This window comes from Eptatretus burgeri, chromosome 8, assembly GCF_056783735.1.
Source record: "Eptatretus burgeri isolate ZD-2024b chromosome 8, Ebu_testis_v1, whole genome shotgun sequence".
Classification (NCBI taxonomy): domain Eukaryota; kingdom Metazoa; phylum Chordata; class Myxini; order Myxiniformes; family Myxinidae; genus Eptatretus; species Eptatretus burgeri.
The window spans coordinates 4044045-4063903 of NC_140968.1; the positions used below are offsets into that span (position 1 = coordinate 4044045).

At 43.9% G+C, this 19859-nt stretch overlaps 1 protein-coding gene across 2 annotated transcripts in view; it reads right to left on the reverse strand.

Annotated features, from left to right (window-relative positions):
• The window catches only part of LOC147020957 (GRAM domain-containing protein 2A-like), a 50659-nt gene extending 31010 nt beyond the window's left edge, over positions 1-19649 (reverse strand). Inside the window, exons 1-4 of one of the 2 annotated variants that reach the window (XM_085890682.1) lie at positions 19461-19649; positions 14636-14755; positions 9909-9978; positions 4219-4291 (exon numbers count right to left, since the gene is read on the reverse strand). In XM_085890682.1, the coding sequence (XP_085746808.1) occupies positions 4219-4291; positions 9909-9978; positions 14636-14755; positions 19461-19597 (400 nt within the window). In that variant the 5' untranslated portion in view covers positions 19598-19649. Of the gene's footprint in view, positions 1-4218; positions 4292-9908; positions 9979-14635; positions 14756-15226; positions 15499-19460 lie in introns of those variants that run through there. The other variant, XM_085890683.1, reaches the window with a different exon arrangement.
• Between the last annotated feature and the right edge of the window lie 210 nt (positions 19650-19859).

The window sequence follows — 19859 nt, forward strand, 5'->3', positions numbered from 1 at the left end:
CGTAAACGACGACTGGATTGGGGCATTGTGTTTATCTGTAAATGCGCATAAGAAATCGAGAAATTATTGGAATACAGTAAGTCATCACTATCTGGAAGTGGTGCGTGCCCGTACGGAATGTTCACATGCATTCCACGAATTATCACTTTCATTGAAGTAACAACTGCTGTGATACTTACACACACAGAGTTAATTAAAATCCAAATTAAAATCAAGTTTTCCTCCCTGTCTTTGCTAACCATGACATTTGCTACCATTGACCATTGCCACTCCTACGCCACGGTAACTAAGGCGCCCTTTCCCCATCGGCCATGCCTACGCAGCAATGTATCCTGTCATTGGTTTGGTAAATAAATGGCCACAACTTGGGAACCACTTGTCCGATTAATATCAAACCTTGAAAAGGCACATCTACAGGTCCTCAGCAATATACCTGGCAAGTTTCAATTAGATCGGACCAGTGGTTGTCGAGAAACAGCGGTCACAGACACACACACACACACACACACACACACACACACACACACACACACACACACACACACACACACACACACACACACATTGTTGGAATTATAGATAGATTGTAAAAAATTGATCAATTTTCCACTTTTTTTTTCTAAATTTGTAGAATATTTCCCGATGAGGCTAAACATGTTTTGGTATTTATATGCCACAACACTCTCTTGAAAGTTGGGGTTTGTTCTAACTGTTCACTTTCGCTGGGGTCAAGCTCAGCTGTCAGAAAGACTTCAACGCCAAGGCTACGGTGTATAATATATTTGGGTCCATTATTGATTCATTCTATTTCTGACTCTTCAGTGACTCGAGGGTTAAAAATTATTATATCAAGTCACAGACGAATCAAACTTTACATTATTTTATGCATCGAACAAGAAAATGAAAATCTACAAACCAATCTGTCTGGTGGAGTCTGTCAGTGTGAACTGCCGGGCAGTCAGTCCTGCCACTTGTACATGAAATAGGCCGTTTTTCTGGCACTTACAAGTGGCTCAAATTTATATGGCTCAGGGCCAGAAACTCCATAGTATAAATTCCCATCATCCTCCGACTTTTCATTCCGATATTGCCGAGGACAACACTCAATTTCATCGCCGCTGAAATCACTCTCCGATTGGCATCTCACCATTGTTCACACGCTGTTTCCGAATGCTCACAAAGTTTTCGGAGAACGTGACGTCATAGTATCTTCGGTAAATTCCAGTCTGTTTTTCGATCACTGACAAAGATTTTGACTTAAAAGTTAATTTTAGCATATTTTGAGTTTCAAATGTAAGCAAATAATTGCCCAACGATTATTAATGTGATTACAACCTTCGAGTCACACGAAGTCATCAGCGACCCAAAACCTGCTCTTTAAGAACTATGCTTGTTCATGAAGGGTAGTGCAAGCTGACAGGTGGAATGATGGATGAAATCAACAGGTCTGGACAAAGAACATCAATTGATCCTTCCCAGCTCCTCCAGGATGCACACGCTCTTCCAGTTACCCTGTCCTGGTTAATCTCAGAAAGTTAAGGTCTACTACACACCTCAATCCCTTGTTACTCTTTTCGTTCGTTTGTGGAACACCCTTCTTGCTGTTCATCCCCCATCCCATTTGTAATATTTTCTACCCCCATTAATCCTACAGAACCAAACCCAACACTTACTTACAAGTCACTGTGTTTTCTGCCCTGTTCTCCTTTTTTCCTGTCCGTTCATTCTGTCTAATTGAGGCACCACTTGTCAGTAAGCCTGGTGTTGGTTCAGTAGTTAGGGTGGCTGGCTTGCGATCTTAGGGTCCTGAGTTCAAGCTAAGTTTTACCACTGAATTAACACCGGGTGGGATTGACTCAGCTTGTCATCTTTCTGAGGTCGGTGAAATGAGTACCAGCGTACTGGTATAGGGGACTCAGCAATCAGTGGCATCATCATGCCCCCAACAAAATGACAACTACCCAGCAGCCAAGCAGCCATATGCAAGAAGAAGAATAAAACCACTGTCAGTCAGTTCCTTGCCTTTTAACCCTCTGTCACCTCCCTCTTCAATAAGAGTCGGTCTTGTGTCCCAACACATACTGCGAGTCAGAAATTTGTCCACCAAAGGTGCATCGAGGTTATGTTTGTCACCCCCTGACTGTCTGCCTGTGATCATGATATCTCAAGAAGGTATGGATGGATTTGGACGAAATTTGCTGGACAGGTTGGATGTGTGACAAGGATGAATTTATTCGATTTTAGTGAAGATCCAGATCCAGATACTCGAATCTTTTAAGTGATTCTTCACCATTGAGAGATAGGCCCAAAAACGATGTCTACAATGCCCTGCAAAAGTATTCACCCCGTACCAATCATGCCTTTACACGTCAGGAATACCTGTAAAAAAGGTGCACAAATCAAAATTCACTGGTTGTAAAAGTATACAGCCCCTGAGGTCAGTACTTGGTGGGAGCATATTTTGCTGCAATGACCGCTATGAGTGTTTGTGAGTAGATCTGGACCAGCTTGGCACAGCGAGTGGTGAAATCATCGTCCATTCTTCATGTGAAAATTGCTCTAGTTCTGCCAAGTCTCATGGGGATTGTCAATGGACTGCAATGTTCAAGTCTCGCCATAAATGCTCAATTGGCACAGGACTTTGAATGGGCCACTCAAGAACATTTATTTTCTTATTGTTCAGCCACTCCAGTGTGGCTTCAGCTTTGTGTTTCGGGATCATTGTCCTGCTGAAATGTGAATCTCCTACCCAGGTTTTCATCAACGATTCTCCTGTACTTTGCACCATCCATTGTCCATTCCATCGTGACAAGCTTGCCAGTCCCTGCTGATGAAAAGCAGCCCCATATTAAACATGATGCTGCCACCACCATGCTTGGCAGTAGGGATGTTGTTGATTGATGAACACTGACCCCCATCTCAGACACAGAGCCTTGCAGATCTTTCAATCAATGTTAGATCTACAGTGACATCCCGAACCAGTTTCCCGCTTGCCCGGCTGCTGAGTTTGGATGGGCGACTTGATCTGGGTAGAGTCTGAGTTGTATGATACGTCTTCTGCTTCTTTATTTATTTATATACAATATCGAGGCTGGTATAAGAGCTAACACACAGAACGTATAGCAAGGGGGGCAGGAGACAAGGAGGGGAGGGAGATGGAAGCACCAAACAGTGGGGAACAGAGACATGAGGAGATCTGTGAAAGGGAGAGGGGTGGGGTGGGGTACACGGGGTAAACAAGATGGACATCAAAATGTGAAAACTTTGGAGGTGGTGAATACTTTTGGAGGCCACTGTAGCACAATATCTCAAAAAGTTGGATGGATTTTGACAAAACTTGGTGGATAAGTTGATCAGGTGATGAGAAGAAGCCGATTAGATTTCCGTTCAGGTCTGAATCCAGATCCGGCCCATCAGTGGGATACAAAACAAATTGTTCAGCCTGGCGGAGGTATGCGCTCGGTTCATAGTATGATCCTGGGGCTCATTTCCAGCAAAATGGGATGCAAATAGAAACGTTCTCGTCTTGTCAGAGGGGGACACTGCATCATTCAATGTTGGAGGAGAGAAATAAATTGTGAAAAATAATTTGAGAGAGGAAGGAAAGGTGTGAGGATAGGGGAGAAAAGGGAAAGGGGGCTTGGAGGAGAGCGAGGAGTAAGGGGAATGGAGGGAAAAGTGGAAGAGCTAAAAGGGAGGGATGAGAGACATATTGGAAAATATTAGAATGGAAAATGCCGCCATTTTTATGCAAAATATGTCGATGGCTGCAAAGGAAGAAGTGGCTCCGTTCCACAATGTCGAAATAACCCAGGTATCCATAACGAGCTTAGGCCAAATGAACCGCAAAGCCAAATTAAAAACGATACAAGTACAAAGCACAGGATTTCCCATCTTGCCAGTGGTGACAAAACTGTTGTTGGTCTACAACTTCCACAGAAGTCCCAGGAGGCTCCATGTGAGGAAGGTCTGAATTAAGGAAGATCGAACCAGATGATCTCACCAGCATCGGCCTCTTCCTGGTGACCTTCTTTCTGAGCCCATTGCGGCATGCACTCCAGGTCTTGCTGACGATTACCATGCACGAAAATGAGTCGCCAATGTAAGTCTTTCTAATCCACTGAAATGTGTGCTTATAAAAGTTATGTTTAACAATCAAATGATTTCCAAAATCAAACAAGCAAATATGTTTAACAAGGTCACGGCATGCACGCTTACTGTCAACGAGGTCCTCGCTCTCAGAAACTTCATTGAAGAGTTTGTGGTAGTGGATGTTGTGCTTATTTGGAGACTAAGAGAAAAATCAGAAGAAGAAAATAAACATTTTTAACTACCAATATTGATTTAAAAAACAGAATCATCAGTACCATCAATCATCATCACCATCACTAACCACTGAAGCTACAACCACCTCCCTGTTAAAGACTTCTTGTTGCAATCAGCTTGGAAGAAAGTCCTTTGCTTAGAATCATGTTGTGGGATGACAGGATGGCTTAGAGGTTTGTACACTTGCCTCTAAGCTGTCTAGTCTGGGTTTGAATCCTAACCCAGCGATAAACTGTCATGTCGGTGTTTCACAGAGATGGTGATTCATCAGTGTGTGTGCCATCCCTCGGATGGACGTTAATCTGTGAGCATTCGTTGGTGCACATTCAAGACCCCATTGTATCCTTCGTGAAGTGTCGGTGAGCTGTCGCCGGTACCCGAACAAATTCCAAATTCCTGCTATAACCAGCAGAGGGCGTAGCATCACTAGTGCAGCTCTGCCCTCAGCCATGGATGCTACCCCGCAGCCTTGTGCTGCATACGAACCAAGAATAAGTCATGTTGTATTATTATTTGTTTGATGTTGTCACATGATAACATTGTCGCTCTGTGGCGAATGTGCGAAAGGACCACGATTGTGTAAGGGTGAACTGTGTTTGTTGTTCCTAGAGGCAGATTAAGATTTTTGGGGCCATGGACACATAAAATGTTTTGGCCCAAAAAAGAGAGGACTCAGTGTTATTTTCACCTAAAAGCACCCCCCCCCCCAATTGAGGACCCCGTGTTATTTTCACCCAAAAGGCCCCCACCAAAGAGGACTCCGTGTTATATTCACCCAAAGCCCCACCACCAAAAAAGAGGACTCTATGTTATTTTCACCAAAAAAAGCCCCCCTCCAAAGAGGACTCCATGTTATTGTCACACTCACTTAGCCTGTGTCGCTTTTGACTCAACTGCAAAATTTCTGGAGCAATTCCCAATTTATTACCTTTTCCCCACTTGCAAAAAATGTCACGTTGAGGTGTTCCATTCCCAATGGGCTTGCTATCGCCAAGGCAACCGTTTCTGTTCCACAATTTGGTTGGAGTGCTTGCTTGAGTGATTAAGCCATTTGGCGAGCGCTCCACAAGCTGATTGGTAAATGGTAATAGAAACATACCCCAGCACACGCAGGGGCGGGTTCAGTTACCAAGTTTTTATATATATTGTTGTGGTTACCAGATTCGCAAACCACCATTCAGGTCCCTTAGGTGAGGTATCTCGGTAAGTGCATGTGTAGTTAGGCCCAAACCCGTTGTCTAGTGGGAATACATGTCATTTATGCGAGCTGCGACTCTTCAGGATAGCCGTTTTTCTTTTACTATCTTTATTTTGGACCAACCGCCATGATTACCACCACAACCACAACATCAACCACCAACCACAACACCGCTTCACCACAACCGCCACGACCTTCACGTCACACCTCGCAACCGTAGCATCGCCACCGTTCTTGCCCCGCTGTGGGTACCGGTGTTGGACTCGTGCAGGGCGCACGTTGAACAGCGTGTACAAAATCACGGATTTTGTGCTTCAAAAACGGATCAAAAACGACACACGCCCACTTTTTGCCGTCCAATCGGTGAGCGAGGGGCGATTTGGCCCCGCCTCCAGAACGATCGATATATGCAAATTTGTGGATCAAAAGCCTTTACGCCCACTTTTTCTCGGGCCAATGGGGAGCGAGGGGAAAAGTCAAGGGGAGGGGGGCAAACGGGACGCTACGGGGGGATAAAAGGATCGTGTTCGTCAGTCAGAGCCGTGTGGAAGTCTGGAGCCCGAAGCCTGCAGTAGCTGGAGAAGCTGAAGAGAGTCGAACGAGGAGAGCCCAAAGAAGAGTCCAGGGTGGAGAGTCCAGAGGCGGAGAGGCGGCAGCGGCGAAGGCAGACGAGGGGGTGCTCGCGACGGTGCCGGGAGCTGCACGCCCGAGGAAGGCCGGCAGCGCGACCTGGCCGAGGTGGAGACACACACCAGGGATAATAAAGATCCTCTATACCCCGAGCATCAGCAACCCCCTCCTGTTTCCCCCCGCGCTGAGATAGTGCGACCAAGGGGGCCCCTTTCCCACCCCCTGCCTGACACTGTCCGCGAGGCCCTCGGAGAGAGGCGCCATCGCCGCTCCGCGTCTCATCACCAGACGGGTAGGCGCGACCCGGTCTCGGCCTCAGGCCCGCCTCATTCTTGAGGGTAATCTTTCCTTGGTTTTGGGTATGTGTTGTCGGCGCCGTCTGTGAAGTAGAATTGTATAAGTGTTGCCGTGTGCTCGGTAGTCGGTATTAGCTCTGCACTGTGTTCTCACTTTTATATTTGCTTTTTGTGTAAATGGAATTGTGTTTTCTTTTTTTGTGTGCATTTGGTGGAATTGTATTTGTGTGCTTCCCGTGTGCCGCGAATAAATGTGCTTTATTGTTGAACTGTTCTCCCGCTTCGCTTCGTCTTTTCCTCCATTGAATCCTCATCTTGCTTCACGTAAAGGGTTGGTAGTGGGCTGAATACGCCCGATAATTAATCGAACCGTCGAGGTCGACGATAACACCGCTCGGTTATTCTGATAGTACGGAACGGGTCGCTTAAGTGGCCCGTGTCCGAAGTCGACCTGCGGCGAGGTGCGATCGCCCGGTCTACCCTCCGCGTGGGTACTTAGGTAGGTCGAATTTGGCGAGCAACCCTATCCCACGCGGGGGCTGATTGGCTCGATCGCGGTGAGACTGAAAGGTCCACCCGTGACTGGTTCCCGGCGTTAGTCCGAGAGGGTCACGACTGGATTGTCCGTCCGGTGGGCGACGTGCCGCGATTCGAGTTACGTGGCCATCGCACGCCGGCGGGCGCGGAATCCGCAACAATATATTTTTTTGTTTTGTTTATTGTAGAGTGCTTGCCAAGTGGCTTAAGCACTCCAGTGAGCAGTCCAATGGAAGCATAGATAAGGAATAGCTGGCTTAACAAGCGATAGCAAGTTCATATGTAAATCAACACAACTCGGCACATGCGCGGAGACGAAGGACCCTTTTCTGGTTGTGCCGCTCGTGCAATGGAAAAAGTTAATTTCAGGTGATTATCGCCCTTTTCGCCATTGTTGAGCTTTTTCTGCTTTTCAGCACCACCGGGGTCGTTTCGTTTCATCCTCGGGGCGGACAGGTGCTCTGATTTAAAAAAAAAAACCCAACACATTTGTTAGAGAGCTTGTTTTTGTGATCGTACAATATGTTGTCGTATGGATTTGTTAAACAATATCGGTATGTATGAAAATTAGGAATGATACAAATTTTATTGTGATTATTGTTATATTTGTGTACATTAAACGTAGTTATTATTCCAACTGCTTTCTCGACTAATCCAACTTCACTCCATACATTTTGTAATCGTCCTGTCCAATTAAACATCAGGGGAACACATGTTTTTTTTTAATTGATTCATTACATGACTGCTTTCTTTCCTTGAAAAATGTTTATCACCCACTCACAAGTTGATACCTTTTGTCTCTCCAAAGATATCTCCAAAGATTGTGAACCACGACCGGTCGTGTGGGGCCCCGTTCAATTGCGTGGTCCTCACACTACCTCTGCCCAGTGCCCACATTGAGCTCGGGCCCCACGTTGAGCTCGGGCCCTGGGCATGGGCCTTCCGCGCCCGTGCCTTAATCTGCCACTGGTTGTTTCATCTCATAACCATCTCATGCAATCGTGAGAAAAGCTGAAAGCTCAAGACATATAATTCTTCAGGGTGACCAGAAAGTCACTTTCCCCCAGCGAAATATCTCTCACCTCCCCTCCCTCTCTTCCCCATCCACCTGTTCCCTCAACGATGGATTGGATGCAGATCACCAAATGCAACGTCACCAGCTCCTCTATCATGGCCGACTGATAGCCCTGATCTGACTACGAAAGACAACTCCTCGTACAGGCTTCATCAAGGAAAGATTGTCGATAAACAGGTATCTGAGGATTAAACAATTGCACACCGCAGTCATGACCTCTTTCGCACAGATGACTCCACAAACACGACGGAAGATGTCTAAAGAGGACTTGGCGGCGAATTCAGCGGCGCAAGGAGAATAGTGGAGCACACACATACAGATGCAATGAGTGATTGATTATTGTAAGTACTGCACAATAAAACCAGAACATTGAAAGAGTTGAGGAACGAATGCTTCACTGCGGAGGGGTAACGGGAAGCTTGAAGCTTCAGGCCGCTCCGTACGTTCATCCCTACAATGGCGCATTTTTCTGTTTCCACTGTTTCTTTGTTGGTGCTTCATTTCTTCAAACACAAGATCGAAGGACGTAGTGAATCAGGGATAGCAGGAAACCATGGCAACCAATCGATTGTTGTGTTGGAACCGGTATTGTGTGGAGACAAAGGAAGTGCAAACAGTCCGGTGGAATTGGTTTTCACCAGCTGCATTAAAAACAGATCACATTCCAGGAAGGGATGCATCGGCAAGCACTTCAAATGGACTCTTCTTTTTGCAAATATTTATTCATTCATACAAACAGCCGCGCGTATGTCTTGTGTATAGAATTTCTCTTTGTGCCGTGTGGGATCTTTACACTCGTTTCATGATTGTTCTCCATTTTCATCACCTTAAGTTCACCCATTTTTCACCACTCTCCTCTCTGAGAAGTCAGATTGGAAATCCGTCGTTCATTTGCCATTTCTTCGTGGTTCTGGAGTTGAAGCGTCAAAGCCCCGACCCTGGAATGAAACTCAGCTGATGAATGACAAGAAGTCTTCTGTGTTCGCAATGATCGGGGTCGGGTGGAGCCGTGTGGGATGGGTATCAGTAATGATGGTTTGGTATCCAGCAGAATGTAGATACAAGGGAGACAGGATGGTGTGGAGCTGGCACGCTTACCTTCGAGCTCAGTTTGGGTTGGATTCCCGACCCGAGTATAAACTGTTCGATTGGTGGTGCTTCGCGGGCAGGGCAACTTCCCTCGGATGAATGTTAAGCTGGGTGTCCCATCTGCCAGCATTAGTTGGTGGACATGAAAGATCCCACAGGTTTCTTTTTGTGAAAAATCGACGAGTTATCGCTGGCACCTGAATCAATGACAAATTGGTGCCCAAATCGCCTCTGACCAAACGAATTTATGAGCATATGGACAAACAATTCCATACTTTAAATCGAGAGATACCGTTGGATGGATATGTAACATCCATGACCCGAATGTAGGCAGGACAGCTGCCCTTATGTCCCCACCTGAAGGCTGATGTGCACTCAGATGCAGCACCCCACCCTGTCTTGCGGGCACGGCACCAAGGACAGCAGTTCAAGTTGGATTCAGAGTCAACCCCCGGAAGATCAGATTATCTCAGAAGCAGGCACACTTTGCCAATGGGCTATCCTGTTCTCCAGCCTACAATACCCAGCCTTACATGGATGGAGGTGTGCCATCTCAGAGTTTGAGTGCGACCCACAACCCAAACGTCACCAATTTTTTTCTGTGGTTTATTACCAAGCATTCCCCCTCCGTTTCACCAAACACTTTTTGAATTGCATTTATCCTTTGCATATTTATCCAAGGGGCACAAGACAATGTACTAGTCATATTGTCGTTTGTGGCTAAAAATCAATCCAATCATCAAAATATCCAACATACCACAAGGGATTTGTCTCCGGTCTTGTCCCTCTTGAGCTGATGGCTCGGAATTGGGTCTAAAGTCTTTGCCCTGAACGAGAAACAAGACATTGCATGACATCACAAGGTCAACAAGGTCAACGTTGCACAATTTAATTTACTTTTTTAAACCTATTTGTCAGAGCAGTATGAAAATGAGCATTCGACATTTTAACGATCCATCCATCCATTTTTATTCATTGAATAATGATATATGATCGATTTGTTGGCCAAAAAATGTTTGGTGCGACCACGAATTTGCCTCTACACTTCCTCCAACTGATGGATTAAATTGAGCACTACCGCTTCAGCACAAGTCTGACGGTTTATTGAGTTGGACAATTCTACAACACGAGACCTCAAACGCACGAGAGCTTTGTGACCCGTCTGAAGTTCTGAGCCCTCAGATATCCCAACTGAAAACAATCCGATGGATTGACGTTTGGGCCATCAGAAGTAAGCTGCATCATCTCCCCTCTGGAAATTTGAGAGAAATGACATGATGTTAAAATTTCGTGGACAAATTCAAGGACGAGTCTCACAAGATGGGGATGAACAGCTGCGTGCCCGCACGACCGAGTCCTTATTCCATAAACGCAGTGAAAAGTCATTTTGAAGTTTTTTTTTTTGAATTCCGGTGCCAAATTAACTGTCAGTTCAATGAATCTTGTTTTGTTGATAAACAGTCGCCATTTCCCAAAATGCGCTCGAAACATTTTTCTGCGCAGGATTCCCTTTCGATACAATGCCATTTTGTGGGCCAATCGAGCAAGATCAGGATTGGTATAACCCCTTCTCCTCCTCTCCTCCTCTCCTCCTCCTTCTTCTTCTTCTTTTCTATGATCTTGTAAACAATTGTAATTGAAGATTTAGTGATAAAAGCCATTGAATTGCAGCATCAGTGGCCTGGTGTAATTCTCCAAAGGACTCGCTGAATCACCTCTGCACACAGTCTTGTACCACATGTAAGACTGTCTGATCTTGATGGCCACAGGTACACACTGGCCCCTCAGTTTGCTTTCACTTATACCGAGTGGTCCTCACGTGTCGAGTTCGTAGTTGGTTAAGACCGCTTCACTGGTCTCTGCGCAGGTCAAATCCTGGAGGCTCCTTTGTAGGAACCTGTATTAGTTGGCCATTTTGAACTGATCCCTTTTCCCATTGCTACCGCCACGACTCCTTTTCGTTAGTATTGGCCTCTGCAGGTCCCCTAATCCAGCAAGGTTTCCGTGATTTCAGTCAAAGTCTTGGAGGATTCGGCAGCTCTTCATGGATTGGCAGGTCAGCATTGCATTGTATCTGCAGGTACACTTGAGACATCCGTACTCGTCTGCGAATGTTTGGGGGCGCGATGTTAGTCAGCACGGGGAGATACGGTCGAGGGGTTGACCTCAGTGTGCAAGATACAATTCTCATTGCAAAGTGCAGGATAATGTCCAGGTGCTTAGCGTGACTGCTCGCAGGCCAAACAGTGGCACAGTACAGTTACTCTGCAGTGGATATACCAGAGCGAGGGTAGAAGTGCGAAGGCTGTGTGTGCCAGGTCCCCAACTCGTGCTGGCAAGCTTACCGATGAGGTTCACTCTCGTCTTCATTTTCTCACAAACCCTTTTCAGATGTTCCCTGCATGTCAGGCTGCGATCCGGAGTGATTCCAAGATGTTTAGGGTTTGCTTCATTCTGGACTGACTTACAACAGAAGCTCACATCATCGAGATTGCACGATTGGTAGGCAAGGGTGAGGATCATCAGCATAAGCAAACTTTGTGAGGTCGGCACAGGTAGTCAGATATATATATATACATACAATTTTTTATTTTTATTTTTTTTATTGAACAGCATTGGGACTAACAATGATCCTTTGAGGAGAACATCATTCAGAGTTCTTGGTGCACTGGTCATATCCCCAAATAAGACTCTTAAACAACAGTTGCTCAGTGCGGATGCTGGTACCCACATGGTTGCATCGCAGGGAAGGAGCATTGCTGGCTTGAGAAGTATCCCACGTCTCTAAACTGTCATAAGCTCCTGACAGATCTACCAAGGCAACATCACTCTTGAGAGAGCATTGGTATCCAACCTCAATGTACTTTGTTGAAGCCAGGACCTGATCCACAGAGCTTCTACCCGGTCTGAATCCTCCATGTTCCACTGGAATGGAAGGCTCAACTCGCGATGAGATATGGCTTAGCAGAAGACTCTCAAACAAGTTGTATGATGTGCAGAGTAATGATATTGGTCGGTATCTTGAAGGGTCATCTTGCAGCTTCCCTGGCTTGGGTACATTGTGATAACCTTAGCTTCTCTCCACATTGAAGCATGTAACAGCAAGCCGTATCTCTCCACATCGAATAACAGCAAAGCTCGTGGATAAATGGAACTTATTATGATCTTCAGGAGCCTTCAGATGGTAATCTTTTGAAGTCCATTAGATCCCGAGGTGTATGTTTTAAGGTGGCATTTATCAAACCAGATTTGACACCTTTAGGAAGCCAGATTTTCGAGTCTGTAGACACCTTTGGGAAGCCAGATTTTCTAGTCTGGAGACATATCTTTAGGAAGCCAGATTTTTGAGTCTGTAGACATACCTTTAGGAAGCCAGATTTTAGAGTCTGTAGACATGTCTTTAGGAAGCCAGATTTTCTAGTCTGGAGACACCTTAAGGAAGCCATATTTTCTAGTCTGGAGACATATCTTTAGGAAGCCAGATTTTCGAGTCTGTAGACATATCTTTAGGAAGCCAGATTTTCGAGTCTGTAGACACCTTTAGGAAGCCAGATTTTCGAGTCTGTAGACATGTCTTTAGGAAGCCAGATTTTCTCGTCTGGAGACACCTTAAGGAAGCCAGATTTTCTCGTCTGGAGACACCTTAAGGAAGCCAGATTTTCTAGTCTGTAGACATATCTTTAGGAAGCCAGATTTTTGAGTCTGTAGACATACCTTTAGGAAGCCAGATTTTAGAGTCTGTAGACATGTCTTTAGGAAGCCAGATTTTCTAGTCTGGAGACACCTTAAGGAAGCCAGATTTTCTAGTCTGGAGACATATCTTTAGGAAGCCAGATTTTTGAGTCTGTAGACATACCTTTAGGAAGCCAGATTTTCTAGTCTGGAGACACCTTAAGGAAGCCATATTTTCTAGTCTGGAGACATATCTTTAGGAAGCCAGATTTTCGAGTCTGTAGACACCTTTAGGAAGCCAGATTTTCGAGTCTGTAGACATGTCTTTAGGAAGCCAGATTTTCGAGTCTGTAGACATGTCTTTAGGAAGCCAGATTTTCGAGTCTGTAGACATGTCTTTAGGAAGCCAGATTTTCTCGTCTGGAGACACCTTAAGGAAGCCAGATTTTCTAGTCTGGAGACATATCTTTAGGAAGCCAGATTTTCGAGTCTGTAGACATGTCTTTAGGAAGCCAGATTTTCGAGTCTGTAGACATACCTTAAGGAAGCCATATTTTCTAGTCTGGAGACATATCTTTAGGAAGCCAGATTTTCTCGTCTGGAGACACCTTAAGGAAGCCAGGTTTTCTAGTCTGTAGACATGCCATTTTAGTTTCTTCGGCAGGTCTGATTTTTGCTGTCACGATAACCATAAACGATTCTATCCAAGCTAGCGTACATGCCATTGGTGAGCAACCATCCATTTATTACATAAATAAATGTGATGGAATTGTCATGACATCCCCCTTTTTCCTCCCTCCCCTCCTTTCCCACCCTCACCCCATATGTTCCGTACCTGCCTCTTTCCTACCTTGATTCCAATCCCCTCTGAAATTTCTTTCCCTTCTCTCCCCACTACTCACATACCCCCTTACACTAATTTCCCCATCCTGTCCTCCTTTCTTTTCATCATTTTCTCAAATTTGATTTTTCTCAACTTGACCACCACGCACGCAGAGTGTAATAAACAGAAGGTCCCTTAACTCACTCCAAAAAGAGTTTGTCAACCTATTATTAAATTAACGTCACCTTTTTAGCTCGCCTGTTCGAAGAACAGAGAGCTATAGCGATACCCCCGGCGTGAGCGTGAGCGTCAGCGTGAGCGTGAAAATGTTAAAGTTTTTGGTGCAAGTTATTTAGAAGCTTGCCATTCATTTAATATGTGTACTAGGATGCTGATATTTGGCATGGAGGTTCCTTTGGGGTATACTATTGGTGTAGTGAAGTTGAAATTAGAAAATAATTTCAAATGTTTTAAATTTTTGACCTGTTTTGAACTTAACTTTTTTGTAGCATATCAATGTTAAAGTTTTTGGTGCAAGTTATTTTTTAGAAGCTTGCCATTCATTAATGTGTGTACTTGGATGGGATATTTGGCATGGAGGTTCCTTTGGGGTATACTATTGGTGTAGTGAAGTTGAAATTAACAAATGATTTTAAAACTTATTAAAATTTCAACCTAAGATGGTGTCAAAGCCACCCAATGCTCGCCTGTTTATACTAGACGCTTTCCATTCATTTAATGTGTACTAGTTTACTGATTACAATATACAAATACATATATTGCTTTAAAATTATTTGGATCAGACTTCACTGCAATGCTTTATAAAAAATATTATTAGACTAGTCTTTTTAAAACGATAAATGTATAAACAGGCGAGCATTGGGTGGCTTTGACACCAACTCTCTGGTTGTCAAATCAATGATCTTTTACATTTCAAATGGGGTGTACGTTTTTCGAATTTCATTGGAATCAATACAAGGAAGAATGACCTGGTAATAGTTTGTGGTTTCTTGTGTACTCCCCCATCTGGGTTGAGCTTGCCACCGTTGAATTCCTCGCTCAGCCTGCGGTGTCCTGACTCTGTGGTGATTCCATCTTCCGAGAGAGATCTGCACGTAAGGGGGATCAAGAGGGGATGGACTCGTTTAGTCATACAACGATGTCAATACATGAAAAAAAGGAATTCGATGAAACAGCATTCCATCTTCATGAAAGAGGTGCATACAGGCAATTACTCATCATGGCGATCATTTCAATCATGATCATCAAATCTCATGATTTCTTCAAAATAAAAGGTGTGTCCATTTAGTAATCAATTAATCAATCAATCTGTTTGATCGAAGCCTGGTGTTGGCTTAAGATCTTAGGTTCTTGAGTTGGAGCCCCTGTCGTGTCGTTAAGTAACACCAGATGGGTTGACTCAGGCTGTCATCCTTCCGAGGTCAGCAAAATGAGTACCAGCAATTACTGGAAACAGGGGACACTGCATCAGCGGCCGGCAGCCAGCAATGATGCAACCAGCAGTCACAACAACAATAATAATAACAGTAGTAATAATAATAATAATCTGTTTAACTTACCTCAACTGTCCTTTTCCAAGACTTAATAGACTCTTACGACGCACTCCTATGAATGTAGTTTGCTTGTCTGCCATAGGTTCGGAAAAGCTTGTAACGTTTGCGAACTACAACATGTCCTTAACCGGATAGGTGGACGAAGGACCGAATTGGGGAGAATAACCGAGCAAATGTACTAGGGAACAGAGCAAAGGAAGCGGTGATAAAAAGCAGATATTTTGCTCAAGAACACCAACTTGCTTGATAGTGAGACTGAGATGCAAACGTTCGACTATGACGTCACACGTGGCGCCTCCCTCTTGGTTAGACCACATTCCACTTGGTGCAGTTGGAATGTGACACCAACATCGTGCCCACATCATTGCCATAGCAAATGAAACGTCCAACAGAAAGGAGGCCGAGCCGGAAAGAAGAGAAGAACTAAAAAATTTTTGTTTTTTTTTCATCCACAGGACTCGGAGGGAGAATAAAAGTTGGATAAAAGGAAAATATATGAAAAGTTAATCAATTGTAAGCCAGAGAAAACGGATGAGGCTGAACTCCGCAAACAAGCGCCTTGCGTTGTGCACGCCAAGGTCATGGCTTTGTTGAGCAGTCAAAGGTTATTCTGACCCCTTATCACTGGATGCACAAAATGATGTTTAAACACTTCAGTCTTTACAGTGCACAGTTCAACTATTTGGTTTTATAATCATGTTTGCTTCCTTTGTTTTCAAACCAAAGGGGTCTTTGTCCAAAACCTTAGCTTGAATATCCCCTTCTTTTTCCTGATATTTAAAGGTCCAGACTCTAGAGGGACTCCGATTCCATTTAATGGCATGTTATTGTGGCTTAAAGTTTTTATTTTTCTTACTATTTGGTTCGAGAAACTTTGTGGTGGAATCAACTTTTCATAGATACCATTTGATTGGCTACAAGCAAGTGCCCCCCCCACACGCCCACCCCCACACCCTTTGTCCCTCTCCCTCACAGAGCATCAAGGGCCATTTACAATGAGTGGTCTGGCATCGTATGCATACCAGAACAAGAGAGAGGGGCAGAGTAAAGATTCACTCTTGAAAAGGTCATTAATAAGCCATACGAGTTCATGAGCCACAAAAATGAGCCATATGGGTTATTAAGCCACATTAATGAGCCAGATTTATGAGCCATATGGATTATTAAGCCACATTAATGAGCCCCATTAATGAGCCATATGGGTTAATGAGGCACATTAATGAGCCATATGAATTATTAAGCCACCATTAATGAGCCATATGGGTAAATGAGCCACATTAATGAGCAATATTGGTTAATGAGGCACATTAATGAGCCATATGGGTAAATGAGCCACATTAATGAGCAATATTGGTTAATGAGGCACATCAATGAGCCATATGGATTATTAATCCACATTAATGAGCCATACGGGTAAATGAGCCACATTAATGAGCCATATGGGTTAATGCGCCACATTAATGAGCCATATGGATTATTAAGCCACATTAATGAGCCACATTAATGAGCCATATGGGTTAATGCGCCACAGTTATGAGCCATATGGATTATTAAGCCACATTAATGAGCCACATTTATGAGCCATATGGATTATTAAGCCACATTAATGAGCCACATTTATGAGCCATATGGGTTAATGCGCCACATTAATGAGCCATATGGATTATTAAGCCACATTAATGAGCCATACAGGTTCACAAGCCACATTAATGAGCCATACAGATTAATAAGCCACATTAATGAGCCATACGGGTTAATGAGTCATTAATGAGCCATAAGGGTTAATGAGCCACATTAATGAGCCATATGTGTTAATGAGCCACATTAATGAGCCATAAGGGTTAATGAGCCACATTAATTAGCCATATGGATTATTGAGCCACATTAATGAGCCATACGGGTAAATGAGCCACATGTGTTAATGCGCCACATTAATGAGCCATAAGGGTTAATGAGACACATTAATGAGCCATATGGATTATTAAGCCACATTAATGAGCCATACGGGTAAATGAGCCACATTAATGAGCCATATGTGTTAATGAGCCACATTAATGAGTCATAAGGGTTAATGAGCCACATTAATGAGCCATATGTGTTAATGAGCCACATTAATGAGCCATATGTGTTAATGAGCCACATTAATGACCCATATGGGTAAATGAGCCACATTAATGAGCCATATGTGTTAATGAGCCATAAGTGTTAATGAGCCAAATGGATTATTAAGCCACATGAATGAGCCATACGGGTAAATGAGCCACATTAATGAGCCATACAGATTAATAAGCCGCATTAATGAGCCATACAGGTAAATGAGCCACATTAATGAGCCATATGGGTTAATGAGCCACATTAATGAGCCATAAAGGTTAATGAGCCACATTAATGAGCCATATGGGTTAATGAGCCACATTAATGAGCCATACAGGTTCACAAGTCACATTAATGAGCCATACAGGTTAATAAGCCACATTAATGAGCCATACGGGTAAATGAGCCACATTAATGAGCCATAAGGGTTAATGAGCCACATTAATGAGCCATATGTGTTAATGAGCCACATTAATGAGCCATAAGGGTTAATGAGCCACATTAATGAGCCATATGGATTATTGAGCCACATTAATGAGCCATCCGGGTAAATGAGCCACATTAATGAGCCATACGGGTAAATGAGCCATATTAATGAGCCATACGGGTAAATGAGCCACATTAATGAGCCATAAGGGTTAATGAGCCACATTAATGAGCCATAAGGGTTAATGAGCCACATTAATGAGCCATATGGATTATTGAGCCACATTAATGAGCCATACAGGTAAATGAGCCACATTAATGAGCCATATGGGTTAATGAGCCACATTAATGAGCCATAAAGGTTAATGAGCCACATTAATGAGCCATATGGGTTAATGAGCCACATTAATGAGCCATACAGATTCACAAGTCACATTAATGAGCCATACAGGTTAATAAGCCACATTAATGAGCCATACGGGTAAATGAGCCACATTAATGAGCCATAAGGGTTAATGAGCCACATTAATGAGCCATATGTGTTAATGAGCCACATTAATGAGCCATAAGGGTTAATGAGCCACATTAATGAGCCATATGGATTATTGAGCCACATTAATGAGCCATCCGGGTAAATGAGCCACATTAATGAGCCATACGGGTAAATGAGCCATATTAATGAGCCATACGGGTAAATGAGCCACATTAATGAGCCATAAGGGTTAATGAGCCACATTAATGAGCCATAAGGGTTAATGAGCCACATTAATGAGCCATATGGATTATTGAGCCACATTAATGAGCCAAACGGGTAAATGAGCCACATTAATGAGCCATACGGATAAAAGAGCCACATTAATGAGCCATATGTGTTAATGAGCCACATTAATGAGCAATAAGGGTTAATGAGCCACATTAATGAGCCATATGGATTATTAAGCCACATTAATGAGCCATACGGGTAAATGAGCCACATTAATGAGCCATATTCACCCATAATCCTCCTGGATTCGATCTAACCCAAAACAACGGTCCACGTTAAACCAGTTTGCTCATGCCATGGTCGGACGGCTCACCCTCCACTTAAATGGGAAATCAATGAAAGCCCAGCATGTGAGAGCAGGAACTCTGACCATATAGTTAACCACTGCAAATTACCAAAATCCAGGGTGGAAATGGAGCAAACCACAGAGCCTGCGGCTGATGTCATTCTTCGCTGTGAAACCACCCGGACTTGGACTTACGAGAGAGAGATCTGGACTCGTCGGACTAAATGCAAGAAGAAAACGGACAGCATGATCATGACGTGGGAATAATTATCCGAGTACAGCACTATCTCAGTTTCTAGAAACCTAGCAAATCCATATTAATAACTTCGGCAACATTTAGGATGCCAGTCCAGTGTCCTTATAGCTGAGACATCAAAGTTAGTCCACACTCAATATAATTAGGACAATTGTATTGCATGCATAATCGTACTGAAAAAAAACAATAAATTATTAGCTGTAGGAAACTTTTTATATGATCACATCTTTCTGATCTGATCTGGTGGAGATTCAGTCACCGTGCAGCCTTAAAGGGCGTCCGTACTGTCGTTGGAGATTCGGAAGTGTCCTTACGTTGTACTTACACAGTTTGTTTGGAATTTATATAATTTATTATTTAAGATTCGAAAATTCAGCACACATGATGCTGGAGCGATGAAGTGTTTATAACTAACCTTGCGCTCTTTTGGTGGTTTGGCTCCTCCATGAGATCATCGAAAAACCCCTCCTTCGGCCATCGCTGCCTCCTAGAGCACCTTGATGCTCTACTGCTGGTCTTTCTGCTTCCCCTGACGCTTGCTTGACGTTTCATTGGAGCATCAGCACGCGATCTATGGCAATGCTCAATGCCCGACCAAGGAGACCATTATCGAAGGAGGTTAGGGTTTAAATACTGGGCCATTGAGGGGCGTGTATGAGCCTCAAATGGGGGTTCCGTCTGATTGGTGGCTCTTTTGGGCAAGTAGCCATCACGTGAGTTCAGCATGGAATGATAAATTCTTGAAAAAACTCACAACTGAGCTTGGTTTGGCATGTGGGTGTTCTTATCAGAATCCCAAGCTCATGATCCTGGG